Consider the following 20,222-nt stretch of genomic DNA (forward strand, 5'->3'; position numbering starts at 1 on the left):
CTTTACCTGGGTGACTCTGAGCCTTCTCTCACTTTCTCTTTATACAGGTAACACTCCCAAACCTTTTCAGTGTCATTGATTATTTTGTGAAGGAGACTCGAGGAAATTTAAGACCATTTATATATTCAATTGAGGACAAGCTTGGTATGTTCTTCACTTTGTTGCTGAATTAAGGAAATCACAAGGCTGGGGATGTGGCTCAAGTGGTAGCGCGCTTGCCTGGCATGCGTGCGGCCCGGGTTCAATCCTCAGCACCACATACAAACAAAGATGTTGTGTTCACAGAAAACTAAAAAATAAATATTAAAATTTTTTAAAAAAGGAAATCACAAGAAAACCAAAAATCTCTGATATGATTTGTTTCAAGTAGAGGAAACTAACTATGCCTAATTTAGGCCAAAGTGAATTTATTACAAGAATATAGAATGTTGTTGTGATAAGCATTTTGAAGACTAGGAAATCCTCAGGGACTGTTAGGAATTAGTTACTTGTACTAATAACCATTTTAAAAATTTATTAGGAAGCTGATAACCTTTTTTGTTTTCCCTAAATTGGTGTGAAAATTTAACCAAATCCAATAAAAATCCCAGGAGAATTTTTGTGTAAATAGCAGCATGGTAATTCCAAGTATTATACCAAAAGGCCTAACTTAACTGATTTTTATGTCTGTAATTTAATTTTAAAAATCCTAAAATAAGTAAATAAATGCTAGTCCAAGAACATGAAGCTACCATTTTTCCTTGCTGCTCTGAGGTCTCATGTGAGAGTGACATTACCATTTACTGTGTTCTTCCTTAATAATTACCTGGAGTCACTTGATTATTTGGATGATCTTAGTTCTCTGCCTCCATCATTATAGCCTGGATTATCATCTTTAAAGATTAGAGATGAGATGAAGAGAGGTCAAGCCACTCCTAGCTGAGAGTACCAGATGTATGACCAAGGCTCACTAGGACAATCCAGCCCCACTCAAGCCACTGGTTACTTCAAATCATATAAGTGACATCAAGTGAAAGTAGAACTGCCCAACTGAATCAAATCCGAATTTCTGACCCATAGATCATGATAAAATAAAATGCTTGTTGAAAATAACCATTACGTTTTTGGGGCAGCTTGTTATACAGCATTAGATAACTGATACAATATAATCCACGCAGCAGGAAAGTTATATTGGATTTTTTATCCTCTCCAATGTCATGGGTATGTGAACTGTGCTATTGCACAGGGTCCCATGCTGGGTTTAATGATCTTCTTATCATTGTTTTGAAATTCTTAATTTATGCACAAGGGGTTCACAAATTTTGTAGCTGGTCCTAAATATAATCTTTATCTGTAATTTCTCAACACCTACTCATTCCTATTTGGGAGCTTTGGAGTTTGTTTCTGGGTTCTTCTGTGTGCAGTATATCTTTTGAGTATTCTTTGTAGTGATGGCCTGTTGGTCATAAATTTTTTTAGTTTATCCTTGTCATGGAAAGTTTTTATTTTTTTCATCAATCTTGAAAGAGACCTTTGCTGGACATAGAAATCTTGGCAGGCAATTGTTTTCTTTTAGATAATGGAATATTTCATTCCAGGCCCTCTTTGATTTTAGGATCTTGGTTGAAAAGGCCAAAGTGAGTCTTGTCGGTTTGCCTCTAAGTGACCTTACATTTTTCTCTTGCAGCTTTTAATATTTTTTTCTTATTTTCTATGTTAGGCATTTTGATCATGAGTTTCTGTTCTGATCCTGACCTTTTCTGCCACTGATCTCAATTTGGTGTCCAGTTTGTCTTCTGTATGTGAATGTCTATCTCATTTCTAATATAGGGGAAAATTTCTGTTGCTATCTCATTGAAGATGCTTTCAATGCCTTTAGCATATATCTTTATGCTCTCTTTTATCCTAGTAATTCTCAGGTTTGTTCTCTTGATGCTGTTTCAGAGTTTTTGTCTATTCTGTTCATGGTCTTTTATTTATTTTTTCCTTTATTACATACTGAGTGTTTAAGATTATATACCCTGTCCCCAAGGTCTGAAGTTTTATTTTCTATGCATAATTTATGATGATTTTACATAAATTTTTAATTTGATTCATTGTGTCTTCAATTTCTGGGTGTTCTGACTGCTTTCTTTTCACTATTTCCATTTCTTATTGAAATGGTCTTTCATTTTCTGTTTTTAATCTCTTAATTCATTCTTTATATATTCTTTTAGTTCATTGAACATTTTAACAATCAGTTTTTTAATAGTCTTTCTCTGGAATTTCATCCATTTTCATGTCCCTGGGGTCCTTTGCCAGGGACTGTGAATTTGGGAAGAGATTTGTTTGCCTCTTTCTTCATGCTTTCACAGATCTTGGATTTCTGCATCAGTTGAGATGTATTCCCCTTCCTCTTTTATATATGTCATTTTGTGTGTAGTTATCCTTTTTTTTTTTTCCCCTGGGACTTATGTCTCATGTATGAGTAGATTTCTAGGAGAAGAATTTGAGGTTTCCCTCTTGTTTTTCCTTGGGGGGCCTGGTTGTTGGTTTGTTTTTTTTCCTCCCTAATCCTATATGTTGATATACTGTCAAGGCTCAGGTGGGGCTAGATCATATGTGGAGTGAGATTTGTTGTTACTTGGCTGTTATAAATATTCTCAGCCTGATTTTTACTCTGTAAACTTGAAGTGCCCTTATCACTTTCCAAACCCCTTTAGAGGAATGGAGGAGCCAAGAATAGTACCAATGTTAGCAACATATGTACAGACTTAAGATAAATGGCCAGTCTACTTTGATATCTGTAACACTAATTGCCACCTGTAAAGAAATGGTAGGGTCAGCATTTAACATCAGCACCAACAATAAAAAAATGTAAACTAGATCAGGTATTAAACAGCAGGTATCTATTGCATCATCCACTGTATTAATAATCAGAGCAACAAGAGTAGTGTAGGAATTAGATATACTATATAATTCTCAGTGGGAGTTCAGTTTCTTAAAAAAATAGGTTAACAAGGCAAGAGAATATTTAAATATTTAAATAACAAGGCAGAAGATAGGTAGCAGATGACAGCTGTAAAGGAGGAGAATAAAAGTAATAAAAAATGAATGAGAGGAAGAGGGAACAGGAAAAATTGGCTATTAATTGGGGAAGAGAGTGAAGGAGCAATAAGAGGGACAAAAACCAAAGGACAAACAAATATAGGATCAAAAAACAATTCAAACCTATGTATAATTATACCTCAGCTAAGTCAAACCAAAGCTAAATAATAAATGAAGAAGAAATCAATGAAATGAAAGTAAGATTATATGTATGTTTATATAAATATATATGCACAAACACACACACATATATATATATATTTTAAACCTATCTGCACAGTGAGAACACCCACATTCATAAACCCATATACACACCCTCTTACAGTATAGAAAAAAGTGAAAAAATGATAATGAAACATTTGAAAAAATTTAAAAAATTAGATGTAAAATATTAGGGAGGGGAAATATGGAAAAAAGGAGAAAAAATTCTTAATGAGAGATAAAGGGCTTTTTTTCACATAGGAGGTCAAAATTATTGGCAAGGAGGGATTTTCATTTTTTTAATTTTTACTTTTGGGCTCTGTAACCCTTGAGTAAAGAGCTGGGGTTTGTTCAGTCCAATGTCTTTGTGGTCCTCACTTAGTTGTCTGCCATTGTGGCTAGGGGCCAGCGCTGCTTGTAGTAGCTTTCAGCTTCCTGTCTCCCAGAATGTGGTGGGATAGATTGTTGAATGCAGACAAATTGTGCATTCTTGTAGTAGAGGTGGTGCAGAGTTCTAAATTGGAAGTTCCAGTTACTAGGTTTTGGTCTTGGTTGACCCTTGGAACTCTGTCAGTGGATTTGAGATTTGATCTACACTCCCTGTTGCTTAGGAGATGCCCTTTTCTGTTGGATGTTTGGGTCTCTCTTGCCTCCTGTAAATTCCACCTTTTGGGTGTGAAATCTAAACCTCCACAGGTTCCACATTCACTGCTATGGATGTGAATTACCCAGTAGCGCCCTGGAGTGAAGTTGCTCCTGTATGGCTGCTATAGGTTATCTCCTCAATAGCTCTTATGGGGTGCCAGCAATAAAGGGAGCTTTCCCTTCTTGCTATCTGGAGCCTAGATACCCTGGGCACAATTTTCTTTACACTTATTTCAATTGTACTCTGGGGCCCACAATAGGTGACTGCTGGGTCAGATGGCAACTTCCTTTATAAGTTCCCTATCCCCTGCCTCTGCTTGTGGCTGTGCAGTGCTTAAAAATCATTCCTGCACCAGTGATCCCATTTCCCTTCAAACTGTCTGGCCCATGGACTGAGTGATTTTGGTTGCTTTTTGCTCAACAGCTTTTCCCATTGACTCTGGGTCCATTAAGATTAGCCTCCATCTCTACTCCACAAGTATCCCCAAGCCAATTTTTTTTTCCCTTTTACTATTCTCTTCTCTCAGCAGGCCATAGCTACTTTATCTCTATTATTTTTTTATATTATATTCAGTGCTTATGATTTTCTGTGCCTATGTTTTCTTTTGCTGTCCAGTGTTGAATTTCAGTAGTTACCACAGTTACCTACCCATTTTCTTTTTCTTGTTGGTTGTTCAAAACATTACATAGTTCTTGATATATCATATTTCACATTTTGATTCAAGTGGGTTATGAACTCCCATTTTTACCCCGTATACATCTTGCAGAATCACATCAGTTACACTTCCATTGATTTACATATTGACATACTCATGTCTGTTGTATTCTGCTGCCTTTCCTATCCTCTACTATGCCCCCTCCCCCCCTCCCCTCCCCTCTTCTCTCTCTACCCCTTCTACTGTAATTCATTCTTCCCCCTTGTATTATTTTTTCCCTTTCCCCTCACTTCCTCTTGTATGTAATTTTGTATAACCTTGAGGGTCTCCTTCCATTTCCATGCAATTTCCCTTCTCTCTCCCTTTCCCTCCCACCTCTCATCCTTGTTTAATGTTGGTCTTCTTCTCATGGTCTTCTTCCCTAGTCTGTTCTTAGTTACTCTCTTTATATAAAAGAAGACATTTGGCATTTGTTTTTTAGGGCTTGGCTAGCTTCACTTAGCATAATCTGCTCTATTGCCATCCATTTCCCTCCAAATTCTATGATTTTGTCATTTTTTTAATGCAGAGTAATACTCCATGGTGTATAAATGCCACATTTTTTTTCCATTCGTCTACTGAAGGGCATCTAGGTTGGTTCCACAATCTTGCTATTGTGAATTGTGCTGCTATCAACATCGATGTAGCAGTGTCCCTGTAGCATGCTCTTTTTAGGTCTTTAGGGAATAGACCGAGAAGGGGAATAGCTGGGTCAAATGGTGGTTCCATTCCCAGCTTTCCAAGAAATCTCCATACTGCTTTCCAAATTGGCTGCACCAATTTGCAGTCCCACCAACAATGTATAAGTGTACCCTTTTCCCCACATTCTCGCTAGCACTTGTTGTTGTTTGACTTCATAATGGCTGGCAATCTTATTGGAGTGAGATGGTATCTTAGGGTGGTTTTGATTTGCATTTCTCTGACTGCTAGAGATGGTGAGCATTTTTCCATGTACTTGTTGATTGATTGTATGTCCTCCTCTGAGAAGTGTCTGTTCAGGTCCTTGGCCCATTTGTTGATTGGGTTATTTGTTATCTTATTGTCTAATTTTTTGAGTTCTTTATATACTCTGGATATTAGGGCTCTATCTGAAGTGTGAGGAGTAAAGATTTGTTCCCATGATGTAAGCTCCCTATTTACCTCTCTTACTGTTTCTTTTGCTGAGAAAAAACTTTTTAGTTTGAGTAAGTCCCATTTGTTGATTCTAGATGTTAACTCTTGTGCTATGGGTGTCCTATTGAGGAATTTGGAGCCCGACCCCACAGTATGCAGGTCGTAGCCAACTTTTTCTTCTATCAGATGCCATGTCTCTGATTTAATATCAAGCTCCTTGATCCATTTTGAGTTAACTTTTGTGCATGGCGAGAGAAAGGGATTCAGTTTCATTTTGTTGCATATGGATTTCCAGTTTTCCCAGCACCATTTGTTGAAGATGCTATCCTTCCTCCATTGCATGCTTTTAGCCCCTTTATCAAATATAAGAAAGTTGTAGTTTTGTGGGTTGGTTTCTGTGTCCTCTATTCTGTACCATTGGTCCACCCGCCTGTTTTAGTACCAGTACCATGCTGTTTTTGTTACTATTGCTCTGTAGTATAGTTTGAAATCTGGTATCGCTATACCGCCTGATTCACACTTCCTGCTTAGCATTGTTTTTGCTATTCTGGGTCTTTTATTCTTCCATATGAATTTCATGATTCCTTTATCTATTTCTACAAGAAATGCCATTGGGATTTTGATTGGCATTGCATTAAACCTATAGAGAACTTTTGGTAATATTGCCATTTTGATGATGTTAATTCTGCCTATCCATGAACAGGGTATATTTTTCCATCTTCTAAGATCTTCTTCAATTTCTCTCTTTAGGGTTCTGTAGTTTTCATTGTATAAGTCTTTCACCTCTTTTGTTAGGTTGATTCCCAAGTATTTTATTATTTTTGAGGATATTGTGAACGGAGTGGTTGTCCTCATTTCCATTTCAGAGGATTTGTCGCTGATATACAGGAATGCCTTTGATTTATGTGTTGATTTTATATCCTGCCACTTTACTGAATTCATTTATTAGCTCTAATAGTTTCTTTGTAGACCCTTTTGGGTCTGCTAGGTATAGAATCATGTCATCTGCAAATAGTGATAATTTAAGTTCTTCTTTTCCTATTTTCATGCCTTTAATTTCTTTCGTCTAATTGCTCTGGCCAGTGTTTCAAGAACTATGTTGAACAGAAGTGGTGAGAGAGGGCATCCCTGTCTTGTTCTAGATTTTAGAGGGAATGCCTTCAATTTTTCTCCATTCAGAATGATGCTAGCCTGAGGCTTAGCATAGATTGCTTTTACAATGTTGAGGTATGTTCCTAGTTTTTCGAGAGTTTTGAACATAAAGGGATGCTGTACTTTGTCGAATGCTTTTTCTGCATCTATCGAGATGATCATACGGTTCTTATTTTTAAGTCTATTGATGTGGTGAATAACATTTATTGATTTCCGTATATTGAACCAGCCTTGCATACCAGGGATGAATCCTACTTGATCATGGTGCACAATTTTTTTGATATGTTTTTGTATCCGATTTGCCAGAATTTTATTGAGGATTTTTGCATCTAGGTTCATTAGAGATATTGGGCTGTAGTTTTCTTTCTTTGAAGTGTCTTTGTCTGGTTTCGGAATCAGGGTGATGTTGGCCTCGTAGAATGAATTTGGAAGTTCTCCCTCTTTTCCTATTTCCTGAAATAGCTTGAAAAGTATTGGTATTAGTTCCTCTTTAAAGGTTTTGTAGAACTCTGCTGTATACCCATCCGGTCCTGGGCTTTTCTTAGATGGTAATCTTTTGATGGTTTCTTCTATTTCCTCAATTGATATTGGTCTGTTTAGGTTGTCTATATCCTCCTGACTCAATCTGGGCAGATTATATGACTTAAGAAATTTATCGATGCCTTCACTATCTTCTATTTTATTGGAGTATAAGGATTCAAAATAATTTCTGATTATCTTCTGTATTTCTGAACTGTCTGTTGTGATATTGCCTTTTTCATCCCGTATGGTAGTAATTTAAATTCTCTCTCTTCTTCTCTTCGCTAATATGGCTAAGGGTCTGTCAATTTCATTTATTTTTTCAAAGAACCAACTTTTAGTTTTGTCAATTTTTTCAATTGTTCCTTTTGTTTCGATTTCATTAATTTCAGCTCTGATTTTAATTATTTCTTGCCTTCTACTTCTTTTGCTGTTGTTTTGCTCTTCTTTTTCTAGGATTTTGAGATGAAGTATGAGATCATTTATTTGTTGGTTTTTCTTTTTTTAAGGAATGAACTCCAAGCAATGAATTTTCCTCTTAGAACTGCTTTCAATGTGTCCCATAGATCCCGATATGTTGTGTCTGTTTTCATTTAACTCTAAAAATTTTTTAATTTCCTCCTTGATGTCTTCTAAAACCCATTGATCATTCAGTACCCATTTTCTTTTAATATTTATTTTTTTAGGTGTAGATGGACACAACAAAATGCCTTTATTTTTATGTAATGCCGATGATTCAACCCGGGTCCCACCTGTGCTAGGCAAGCGCTCTACCACTAAGCCACAATCCCAGCCCTTCCCACTTTTTAATCTGGTGCTAAGGAGCTACTGGGAAGTACACTCTTCCTCTAATTTGCTATCTTCTCTGTTCTGTGACTGTTAAATTTTGTCAAATGATCTTTCTGCATCTATTGAGATGATCATATGGTTTTTCCTTTTACGTGTTACTATGGTGAGTTATATTGATTTTCTGTTTTTGTCCAAATCTTACATAAACTCATTTGGTTATAATGTATTTTTGTATTTGATTTGATAATTTAAAATTTTCATGTCTGAGAAACATTTTAGTGAAAACAATTTTAATGCTGGGGATTGAAACCAGGGGCTTCTCAGATTCAAGAGCTGTATCACTGAGCTACCTCACCAAACATTTTGTAAAAATTTTGAGACAGAATATGGCTAAGTTGCCCAGGCTAGCCTAGACAATGTGATCCTCCTGCCTCTAGGGTTACAGGTGTGCACCAAAGTGCCTTGCTCAGTGAATTTTTTACTTCAGGCATTTTTTTCATTGCAAAAGTTTAAAAGTTTGTGACTTAAGAGTATTTATGGGGGCTGGGGATGTGGCTCAAGCGGTAGCGCGCTCGCCTGGCATGCGTGCGGCCTGGGTTCGATCCTCAGCACCACATACCAACAAAGATGTTGTGTCCACCGAGAACTAAAAATAAATATTAAAAATTCTCTCTCTCTCTCTCTCTCCTCTCTCACTCTCTCTTTAAGAAAAAAAAAGAGTATTTATGATTACCTCATGAAGCATAACTAGAAATTCCAACATCTTGGATGTATTAGTACTGGCTTCTGTTGCCTTTTCCCTTGGAAATTGGAAAATTATGAGAATTGGCAACATTTCTTTGACCTTTTGAATGTCAAATAATTTTGGATTGCGTCTTGAGCATTTTGGATATTATTTTCATGGCTTTTTGTGGTCTGTTGAAATTCTCTAGAGCATGTATTTATTTAAGGAGGCAATTAAATTGAACTAGTTCTATGTCACTTTCTGTGGGAAGTGCTTCCAAATCAGTTAAGTTTTCAAAGTCTTTATTATGCTACTTTGGGTTTGAATACCTCAGGGATTATTAGCATTGGACTTGGGCAATGGTTTATATCCTAATTTTCAAAGCCTTTGCTGTTTTGTGCATGCACAACTGAATTGAACCTGGAACTTGTGTAATATCACATATAAAACCAGGGGATACTCTTTTCCAACTCTCATGTTTCCAGCTACACCAAGGATCATTTTTTCCTGGTATTATAGCTAGAAAGAAAGGGCTTTTTGTTGTTGTTGTTGTAGACGGGAGACTGAACCCTTGCACATGCTAGGTAAGCACTCTATCACTGAGGACTAGACTCAACCCTTTATATTTTTGAGCAGGATCTTGCTAAGTTGCCCAAGCTGACCTTGAACTTGCAGTCTTCCTGGTTCAGTCTCCCCAATAGTTTGATTTTAGGCATGCATCACCACAGTTCATCAAGATGGGAATTCTTGAAGAGTTGGAGCTATTGTGCTGTCATGTATTTCTGTGAGACTGGGGCTGCCCAATCTCTCTAGAGAGAGAAAATAAAAAAATATTTCCAACTCTTTCCTTGCTTCCCTGAGCTAACTCCTCCTTGTTTCCAAGAATATTCTCTTGTTTTAGGTGCTCATACAACAGTACAGCACATTTGAGTAGGGGCCACCTGAAAGCAGGACCAGGAAAGAGAAAACAGACAACAGAAAGAAATAACTGAACAAACAGGCTTTTGATGTAAAATGTCAACGACTTCAGAAACAGACAACCAGACTGCTTCTGCTACCTGACTGACCTGGTTCTATTTGCTTAGTATTTAGGAACAAACTACTCATTCTTGCTGCATTTCAGATTTGTTTGGAATATGGAATGATGTAAAATGAAATTAGGCATGTGAAGAAAAAGTTCAAATAATCAGAGTATCTTCTGTAGAACAAAAACAGGATTGAAAACTAAAATACAATAAATGGGAATACAGAACTTTCTAGAAAAGCTACAAAATTTAAAACTGTCAAATAGCACTGAAGCATTAAAAAAATTTTGTGGACCTCTAAAATTATTTCAGGAATATGAACTAAGCTTCATTGGGACTTCTAAAGCACTTAACTTTGTTTTCCCTGAGCTGAGAAATGGGAATTAGAGAACATATAAGTTTTCCAATCTAGAGATTTGGAAAAAGTTACTGTTGACAATAAAATACTAAATAAAATAAAATGGAATTTTCTTTGATCTTTGCTAACTCATGTCAGCATTCAACTGTCTGACACCAGAAGGCAAGAGCAATGATGGAACTTAGAATGGTCACAGATACTTTTCCTGATTTATTTTTCTCAACTTCAAAAATTAGCATTTTCAAAGCCACTTCAAAATATAGTAGGGCAGATAAGGACATTAAAGAAAAGGAAAATATTTTTTCCTAGGCAAATACTTACTGGTTTAGTTACAGATCTAGGATAAAAACAAAACAAAAGCCTTAGTATTCAGCATCTTATTACCTTACAACCACCAATGAAACACACCACCAGTGTTTCAGGCACAAGCCAAAAACTCCCATTGAATATATAAAGCACTTTGTTATTCCATATTGGTTCATTGATTAACCAAGTTTTTCTACTTTAAATTTCTAGGTCAAGAACACGACATGGAAGGGATAAGCGAGAAGCTAAAGAAAAATCCACACACTGAATGAAATAAAATGTGAAGCTGCTTTCATGTAATTCGATAATTTGTTTTCAAAAGATCTCATTTTTAAAGAAAATTACCTCTTTTATCCTAATTGTTAATTTCCAAGTCACTCACTTGGACATCAGAGTTAAAGTAGCACACAACTTCACTATTTTATCAGAATGAAACCCAGGGAAAAACCATAGGCTGTGGTTGTGGGTTAATTTGTAGATACATGTGTTTCAATGCACTAATATAAGCCAAAAACATATAATTCTTTCTAAATGGAGGTTTATATTTCTAGGCTTTAATTAGATACTTAACTATATAATCTTTGGAACAGATTTTCTAGTTCTAAATCCTAATTCCAAAACAACCTCAAAAGGCTATTTAAAAAATCTGACCAATTTATCAAATATAAGGCATTTAAATTAACTAGCTGGAAGCTAGACACATAAAGTGAATCAGAAGCCCTTTTCCAATGGAAATATTCTATGCCACATATTTTGTTGCAGGAAATAAATGAAATTGATTTACTTCTGTATTTTTCCCTGATTTCGTCTTTTTGCTAGTTGAAAACTTACCCATAAATCTTTATAAGGATGGTTTTAAGGCTATACATCATTTTGTTTTACAAATATAATGCAGTGGCTGGGAATGGTGGTACATGCTTGTAATCTAGTGAGTCAGGAGGCTAAGGCAGGAGGTCGTGATTTCAAGACCAGCCTGGGTAACTGAGTGAGACTTTGTCTCAAATGAAAAACAAAAAGGACTAGGGGTAGTGGGAGAATGCCCTGGGTTCAATACCAGTACCAAGAAAAAACAAAAGATAAAGGCAAATAAATAAACCAAATATGATATAGTATCAGCTGATTATAATCAGAATTCTTAAAAATGTGGACACCTCTGCTCCACATTATATCTACTGAATCAAAATCTCAGTGATATTATTTCATATTTTTTTATTTGAAAACAAAACTCTAAAATTTGATGGAGTTTTGGGAATCATTTATAGAATCAACTAAGAATTAAAAGATATGACCCGGATTATAGTCCTGGGATACCTATATAGGCTTCATTGATTTCCTCAGCTGAAAAGATGAATGGGTTAGAATAGATTCTTAAGGTTAACTTAGCTCCAACATCTTATAAAGATGTGTCTTTATAAAAAATAATTAGGATGCAAACATACAAAGCAAAGACTACCAGATAGAGCCCTAATATCCAGAGTATACAAAGAACTCAAAAAATTAGACAATAAGATAACAAATAACCCAATCAACAAATGGGCCAAGGACCTCAACAGACACTTCTCAGAGGAGGATATACAATCAATCAACAAGTACATGGAAAAATGTTCACCATCTTTAGCAGAGAAATGCAAATCAAAACCACCCTAAGATACCATCTCACTCCAGTAAGATTGGCAGCCACTATGAAGTCAAACAACAAGAAGTGCTGGAGAGGATGTGGAGAAAAGGGTACACTTGTACATTGCTGGTGGGACTGCAAATTGGTGCAGCCAATTTGGAAAGCAGTATGGAGATTCCTGGGAAAGCTGGGAATGGAACCACCATTTGACCCAGCTATTGCCCTTCTCGAACTATTCCCTGAAGACCTTAAAAGAGCGTACTACAGGGATACTGCCACATTGATGTTCATAGCAGCACAATTCACAATAGCTAGACTGTGGAACCAATCCAGATGCCCTTCAATAGATGAATGGATAAAAAACATGTGGCATTTATACACCATGGAGTATTACGCAGCACTAAAAAATGACAAATTCATGGAATTTGCAGGGAAATGGATGGCACTAGAGCAGATTATGCTTAGTGAAGCTAGCCAATCCCTAAAAAACAAATACCAAATGTCTTCTTTGATATAATGAGAGCAACTATGAACAGAGCAGGGAGGAAGAGCAGGAATAAAAGATTAACATTAAACAGAGACATGAGATGGGAGGGAAAGGGAGAGAAAAGGGAAACTGCATGGAAATGAAGGGAGACCCTCATTGCTATACAAAATTACATAAGAGAGGTTGTGAGGGAAATGGGAAAATAAACAAGGAGAGAAATGAATTACAGTAGATGGGGTAGAGAGAGAAGATGTGAGGGAAGGGGAGGGGGGATAGTAGGGGATAAAGGTAGCAGAATACAACAGTTACTAATAGGGCATTATGTAAAATTGTGGATGTGTAACCGACGTAATTCTGCAATCTGCATTTGGGGTAAAAATTGGGAGTTCATAACCCACTTCAATCTAATTTATGAAATATGATATGTCAAGAGCTTTATAATGTTGTGAACAACCAATAAAAAATAAATTAAAAAAAAAACCCAAAGACTACAAGAGTCAGAGGGAGAAGTGGTCACCTACAAGTCAAGGAGAGTGGCCTCAGCAAAAAAAAATTGACCTGATATCTTAATCTAGACTTTTGGTCTTCAAAAGTGTGAGAACATTTTTGGTGTTTAAACTACAAAGTATATTTGTTATGGCAGCTCTAGCAAACTAATTCAGTAACTAACCTGGAATATCTGAATATAGAGTTCTAAGCATAACTTAGACTCACTGAATGAGAATTTCTGTGGGTTGGTTTGATAATGTTTTTAGTATGCTGTACACAACAAGGTTTGAAAACCTTTAACATCTACTGTGATATTAAGACAAATTATATGTGAACGAATATATACAAAATTGAGTAAGGCTTTCTTTTAAATGGAGAGGCAAGTTCAATTAGTGAGAAATCTCAGATATAATGAGGGGTAGGACATAAAATCTGAGCATTAATGTAAGTATTGAAATTTATTGAACACTTATAAACCTCATTGTGTTAACTGATGTAAAGACATATAACTGTTATTTTCAATGATCTCCAAATATGGATAAGAAGAGGTTAGAGAGCTTCAATTTTTAATTCACCTCAAACTATTCAGTGAATTCTTGTATTCTGTAAGAAAATATAATGCTTAAGGTAAAAAACAGACTCATGAAGTTGGTGAGACAACATGATTGGCTGCAATTAAGTGAAAGGGAATAGACAAGGAAAATAAAAATCAAGGCCTAACCAAGATGAAGAGTCTAACAGAAGACTGCCAACACATTTAGCTGGCAGAAGCAAAAGAAAACTCCACAGCTGACACAACAACAACAAGGGAAGTGATAAGACAGTAGAAAATTATCTCCAATGTGTTGAAGATATTAAAGACCAAATAAGAATTCTGTATTCAGCAAAAATATCTTTGCAGGGCTGGGGTTATAACTCATGTGAATGAGGCCCTGGGTGTAATCCCCAGTATGGGTAAATTCTTTTTTTTTTTTTTTTTTGCAGAATTAGGTGAAAATAGAGATATTTTCAGAAAACAAATCATGAACAAGCACATCACCAAGCACTCACACAAAATTAAATTCTAAAGGAAGTATGTCAATAATTTATCCTAGATGGCGTCTTCTTAGTCCATTTAGGTTGCTGTAACAAATGGGTAAATTATAGTAAGTAGAAAAATTATTTATCCCTGTTCCATGTGTTGGGAAGTAAAAGACCAAGATACTGGCAGGATTGACACCTGGTGAGGGCACATTTTCTGGCTCAAAGATGGTATCGTCTCACTGTGACTGCACAAGATAGGGGTGACTAGTCTCTCAGTTCTCATTTGTAAGGGCTCTGCCCACATGACCTTCTCACCTCCCAAAACCATTGTCCCAGGGGTTAGGATTTCAACATATGCATTATGGAGAGACACCAAGGTTCAGATCAAGTATTTAGCTTCATATACAAACAAACAAAAAACAAAAAAAGCAAACAAACAAAACAACCCAACAAGGAAGAGCTATTCAAGTGATCACACACACACACACACACACATTGCACACATGTATGTTTGTAAACATATACTGACTAAACAGTCTTACAGAATCTTACAGAATTAAAGGCATAGAAGTACATGACAACTGAATTAAAAAACCAACAGAAATAAAATGATAGTAGTACATAAGTTGTGAATTTGAGGGAATTGTAGTTATTGTATCTGTATAATAAATAATTCCAAAGCCTAAATAGTACATAAATGATCCAGTGCATGAATTTGGTGAGTATTTGATATGGCATAGCACAGGCAAGAATGGCTTGTCTCTTTATTTCAAAAAGTCTAGTGCCTGGAACCAACTGAAGCCTTGCTTACTCACATGTCTGATACTTGATGATGGCTACAGATTGGTAGGCTCCATTTTGCTCCATATGGGCTACTTTGGATTCTATGGGTAAGCTTTTCAAGAGAAAGAATATGCAAGAAAGTGAAAGATAGGAAAGAGGAAATGTCAGTATGGCTCATTCTTGGAGATGCTGAGGGAGACTGAAGAGAGCAAGCTTCTAGAACATGCAGACTGTCAATATTGCTGTGGCCATTTTTGGAATATATAATCTGCCAAAAGGTAAAGGTAACTAATGATTAACTTTGGCCTTATTTGCCTGTATGTAGAATAATCATTAAAGATAGAAACAAGTCAAGAGAAAAATGCTTATAGCTCAGGAAAACAAAAACCATATAATTTAAGAAATAATTTAACAGTAAGGAATTGGTAAACAGGTTTTGGAGAACTGAAAGTGTCCACAAGGAAAGGATCATTAAAAGGAAGAAGGTGGGATTACTAGGCCCTAGAAGCTTAGAAGAGACATACTGCAGAATGGCAGAAAAAAGCTAAAACCTGGGGGACTACCAAAGCTAGCAGGAGAGCCATTGTGAAGGTGATTCTAACAATATGGGAGACAAATGGAAAGGGGAAAGTTTCTTCTGTCTCCAGCATTCCAGTATCCTTACAGTACCCCTTATTTAAAGAACCTAAAAGGAAGCCATGTGACAAAGAAGAAATTAGTTTGTAATTCCAGCCACAGAGTCCGTGAACATAGAAGAGTAGGTTTGGAGTTGAGAGATAATCAGTTAATAGCATAAATGGAGTAACAAAATAAGTAAATACACATTTAAAAAGACTCACTGAATGAGAATTTCTGTGGGTTGGTTTGATAATGTTTTTAGTATGCTGTACACAACAAGGTTTGAAAACCTTTAACATCTACTGTGATATTAAGACAAATTATATGTGAACGAATATATACAAAATTGAGTAAGGCTTTCTTTTAAATGGCAGAAACAAATCTAAATGTGTTGGTAATTACATTAAATGTAAACAGTATAGGTGTTCCAGTGACAAGACAAATATTATCAGATTGGGTTGACAAAACCCATCAAAATTCAAACTTTATGCTATGCATCTGACAAACATCTAAAAAATAAAAATACAGAAAAACTAAAAATAAATGAATGGAAAATTTATCCCATGAAAACATTAATCACAACTTTAAAGCAAAATATATTACCAATATACAATTCACAGTGAGAGGATATAATTCACCAGGAAAATATACAAGTTAGAAAATTAACATGTAATTCAGCTTTAGTATGTATAAAAAGAAAAAAATACTAGGAAAAATCATTGGGTGATTTTTCATTTACCTATTTTAATAATTGACATAATAGGTTTATTAAAAACCAGTAAGAGATAGTAGAGGATAGGATAGGAAAGGTAGCAGAATACAACAGTTACTAATAGGGCATTATGTAAAAATGTGGATGTGTAACCGATGTGATTCTGCAATCTGTATTTGGGTTAAAAATGGGAGTTCATAACCCACTTGAATCTAATGTATGAAATATGATATGTCAAGAGCTTTTTTGTAATGTTTTGAACAACCAATTAAAAAAACAGTAAGATTTAAATAATACAATTAACAATTGACATATGCAACAAAGTACCCCTAATGACTACAGAATGTTTTTTTTTAAATGCATAAACAATTACTACAAAAAATGATGATATTTTGGGCTACAGAGGGATCTTAAGTAAATTTAAAGTACTAAAAATCAGAAAGGTCAAGTGTTGGCGAGGATGTGGGGAAAAAAGGCACATTCATACTCTGCTGGTGGGACTGCAAGTTGGTGCAGCCATTCTGGAAAGCAGTATGGAGATTTCTTGGAAAACTGGGAATGAAACCACCATTTGACCCAGCTGTCCCACTCCTCGGCCTATACCCAAAGGACTTAAAAACAGCATACTACCGGGACACAGCCACATCAATGTTAATAGCAGCACAATTCACAATAGCTAAACTGTAGAACCAACCTAGATGCCCTTCAGTAGATAAATGGATAAAAAAACTGGTATATATACACAATGGAGTATTACTCAGTAATAAAAGAGAATGAAACCATGGCCTTTGCAGGTAAATGGGTGGAATTGGAGAATATAATGCTAAGAGATGTTAGCCAATCCCAAAAAAACAAATGACAAATGTTTTCTCTGATATAAGGAGGCTGATTCTTAGTGGGGTTGGGAGGGGGCACATGGGAGGATTAGATGAACTCTAGATAGGGCAAAGGTGTGGGAGGGGAAGCGAGGTGGATAGAAATGATGGTGGAAAAAGGTGGACATCATTACCCTAAGAACATGTATGAAGACACAAATGGTATGAATATACTTTGTATACAACCAGAGATATGAAAAATTGTGCTGTATATGTATAATATGAATTGTAAAGCATTATTCTACTGTTGTATATAACAAATTGGAATAAAAATAAATAAGATTTAAAAAAGGAAGATATATAGACAATTAAAAAAATTAGAAAAGTCACTTTTTCTCCTGAATAAAATTTAATTAAGCTACAAATCAAAATACAAAGATTATTAGTAAACCTATACATTTGGAAATTAAATACTCTCCTAAAAAACCCAAGGGATAAAGAGAAAATGCTAATAAAAGCTCAAAAGTATTTTAGTTAAGTATGAACAATAATATGCGTCAAACCTTCTGGGCTGTGGTTAGAATAGTAGAGTATAATGTATTCATATTACAAAAGTGTAGAGATAATTTTTAAATGCATACATTGGAAAAGACAATTTGAAAATGAATGAGGTAACATCCATTTCAAAAGGTTACAAACAAGAACAGTAAAAACTCTTAATAAAATGAAAAAAAATAAGTACTATTGATAAAGCAGAAATTAATCAATGAGATTCAAATATAAAAAGTGGAGCAAGAAAACCGAATTTGGAGAGTAGAAGACTAAACTGTCACTATGCTTTGTGTGTGGGGGGTACTGAGGATTGTACCCAGAGGCACTTTACTAAGTCCTCAGGCCTTTCTTAATTTTTTTTTTAAACATTTTGTCTTGCCAAGTTGCCTTGAACTGGCCTCACTTTGAAACTTCAATCCTTCTGTCTCAGCTTCCAAAGTCACTGATTACAGGCAAGCACCATTCCACCTGACTAAACTGTCCTTTTTGAAGTAAGATGATATATAGAAAAAAAAAAAAAAAGTACTGCAAATAATTTACAAGAATTACTAAAGAGTTTAGGACGTTTTCAAATGGAAAAGCAATACAAAGAAATAAACTGTAATTTACACATAATCAAGTTATGAAATTATGTGGGCTAAATAATTTGCATTAACATTCTAATTAGAATGCTTTAGAAAATTTCGATAAAGTATATTTCTTAAAAACATGGGAAAACATTGGCGTTGATGTTAGTAAACAAGTTCCCAGGTTAATAGATGGGAGAACATAGATATTCAGAATTGTAAACCTTTTATTTGGAACTATTGTGTCCTGAGATGATTTACATATACATTTGCAAGAAGTCACTGAGAAGCTAGCTGCGTGGAGCCTTATTTCTAGTTTAGGGATTCAAAGGTAGATCATAGGTCAGTCAAGAGGCAGGGGCTCTGGTAACCTCAACTGATCCTACAGAAAGTAGAGTGGCGGAAACTTAAGAGTAAGGGTGAACAGGAAGGAAGTCACAGTGCAAGTATAGTCTAGTAGTTCATGTTTGAATCACACAGCAGGCCCAGAAAAATCTCTGTCTCTGGAACTGGATCAAAGTGGTCCTAACTAATCTGTGCTCAAGTATCTGGTAAAAACAGAAAATATCATCCTGGGCATCAAATTATTTCTATAGGTTTTCATATACAATATTGGCAAGCAACTGAACATAACGAGACACAGGATGCAAGACAATAAGATAGAAAATAAAATAAAAATAAAAATAGATCCACAGGAAGGTTTTAAATTCTGGGATTATTAGATACAGACTATAAAATAATTGTTTTTCATGTTCAAGTAAATAAGAGATTTTTGGCAAAATCACTGCAAACTCCAAGAGTGACAGGTTTGCATGTTTACAGTTACAAATTTAAGAAATGAAAATGCAAAGGTCTAAGAACAACCAAGACATTATTACATAACAATAAATTGGGAGTACTTGTTTTGCCAAATAAAAGGTAGAACAGTGGTAATTGGCAAAGGGTGTGTGAGGAAGATGGATGTGATTGAGGAGTACAGAGGGAGTTTCTGGGCTGCTTTCAATGTTCTGTTAAATGAAAATATTGGTTATATATGTAGTTACTTCAAAATTATTCCTTAAACTGCATGTTTATTTATTTATTTTTTTAATGGACAAAATGCCTGTATTTTATGTGGTGCTGAGAATCTAACCCAGTGCCTTCCACATGTGAGGCGAGCACTCTACCACTGAGCTACAACCCCAGCCCACATGCTTACATTTTATGTACTTTTTTTGAATAAATATTCTCAATTCAAATAACAAAATTTTTTAAGACATGAAAAGAAAAGTGTATACAAATTACCTATTGATACTTACACTGTTTTCCAAGATCTCAATGCCTGATTTGTTTCTGAATCTGTAAAAAGTAAAATAGTTATGTCCATTCTACAGGAATGCATACTAAATGATCAGACAGTTGCAATAACAATAAATTTATGATTATATTCAATGTAATTGAAAAAATTAGGTCAAGAGATTCTTTTTTTTTCCATCAAGATTTCAGGAGAACAAATTTCTGTTTTCTTTTTCACTAATTATAAATTGTGGACTCTATGGCTGAACTTTGACAGTTGCTACCAGAATGTGCCATAATATATAAAATACAAAAATAAAGATACATATTAATTTCCAAGTTCTATCTTTGGGATAATTTACGAGAAATTTAAATAACATAACTGCTTTTAACTCTAAAAAGGAAAGGATTTTCAAAATTCCCAGTATATGATCTGGGAGTTACCAGATCTAGGTTTTACATGGTAACGCCTGACTGACTATCCATCTATTTTTGATGTTGAAGATTGAACTTACACCCTTGTGCATGCTAAGTGCACACACTACCACTGAGCTACACACGATTCCTCCTGTGCCCCCCCCACACCCCAGTGCTAGGGATTGAACCCAGGTCCTGACGCATGTTGGGCAGGCGCTTTACCACTGAGCCACATCCCCAGCCCCTCCCCCAATGTTGAAGTAATGTCTCTCCA

At 35.5% G+C, this 20,222-nt stretch overlaps 2 protein-coding genes across 9 annotated transcripts in view; one reads left to right on the forward strand and one right to left on the reverse strand.

Moving 5' to 3' along the window:
- Stap1 (signal transducing adaptor family member 1) overlaps positions 1-11,380 on the forward strand; it is a 36,496-nt gene extending 25,116 nt beyond the window's left edge. Inside the window, exons 8-9 of the mRNA XM_021730660.3 lie at positions 48-144; positions 10,804-11,380. Of these exons, the coding sequence (XP_021586335.2) occupies positions 48-144; positions 10,804-10,865 (159 nt within the window). The 3' untranslated portion in view covers positions 10,866-11,380. The remainder of the gene's footprint in view (positions 1-47; positions 145-10,803) is intronic.
- Uba6 (ubiquitin like modifier activating enzyme 6) overlaps positions 1-20,222 on the reverse strand; it is a 127,639-nt gene that overhangs the window by 20,028 nt on the left and 87,389 nt on the right. For 7 of the 8 annotated variants that reach the window (XR_013425796.1, XR_013425793.1, XR_013425792.1 and 4 more), the window contains exon 34: positions 19,555-19,594. Coding sequence is in view for 2 of the 8 variants with exons in the window: in XM_078021349.1 (XP_077877475.1) it covers positions 19,571-19,594 (24 nt within the window). In the remaining 6 variants the exon portion in view is untranslated. Of the gene's footprint in view, positions 1-14,146; positions 19,264-19,554; positions 19,595-20,222 lie in introns of those variants that run through there. The other variant, XM_078021350.1, reaches the window with a different exon arrangement.

Source organism: Ictidomys tridecemlineatus, chromosome 9 (genome assembly GCF_052094955.1).
Source record: "Ictidomys tridecemlineatus isolate mIctTri1 chromosome 9, mIctTri1.hap1, whole genome shotgun sequence".
Lineage (NCBI taxonomy): Eukaryota > Metazoa > Chordata > Mammalia > Rodentia > Sciuridae > Ictidomys > Ictidomys tridecemlineatus.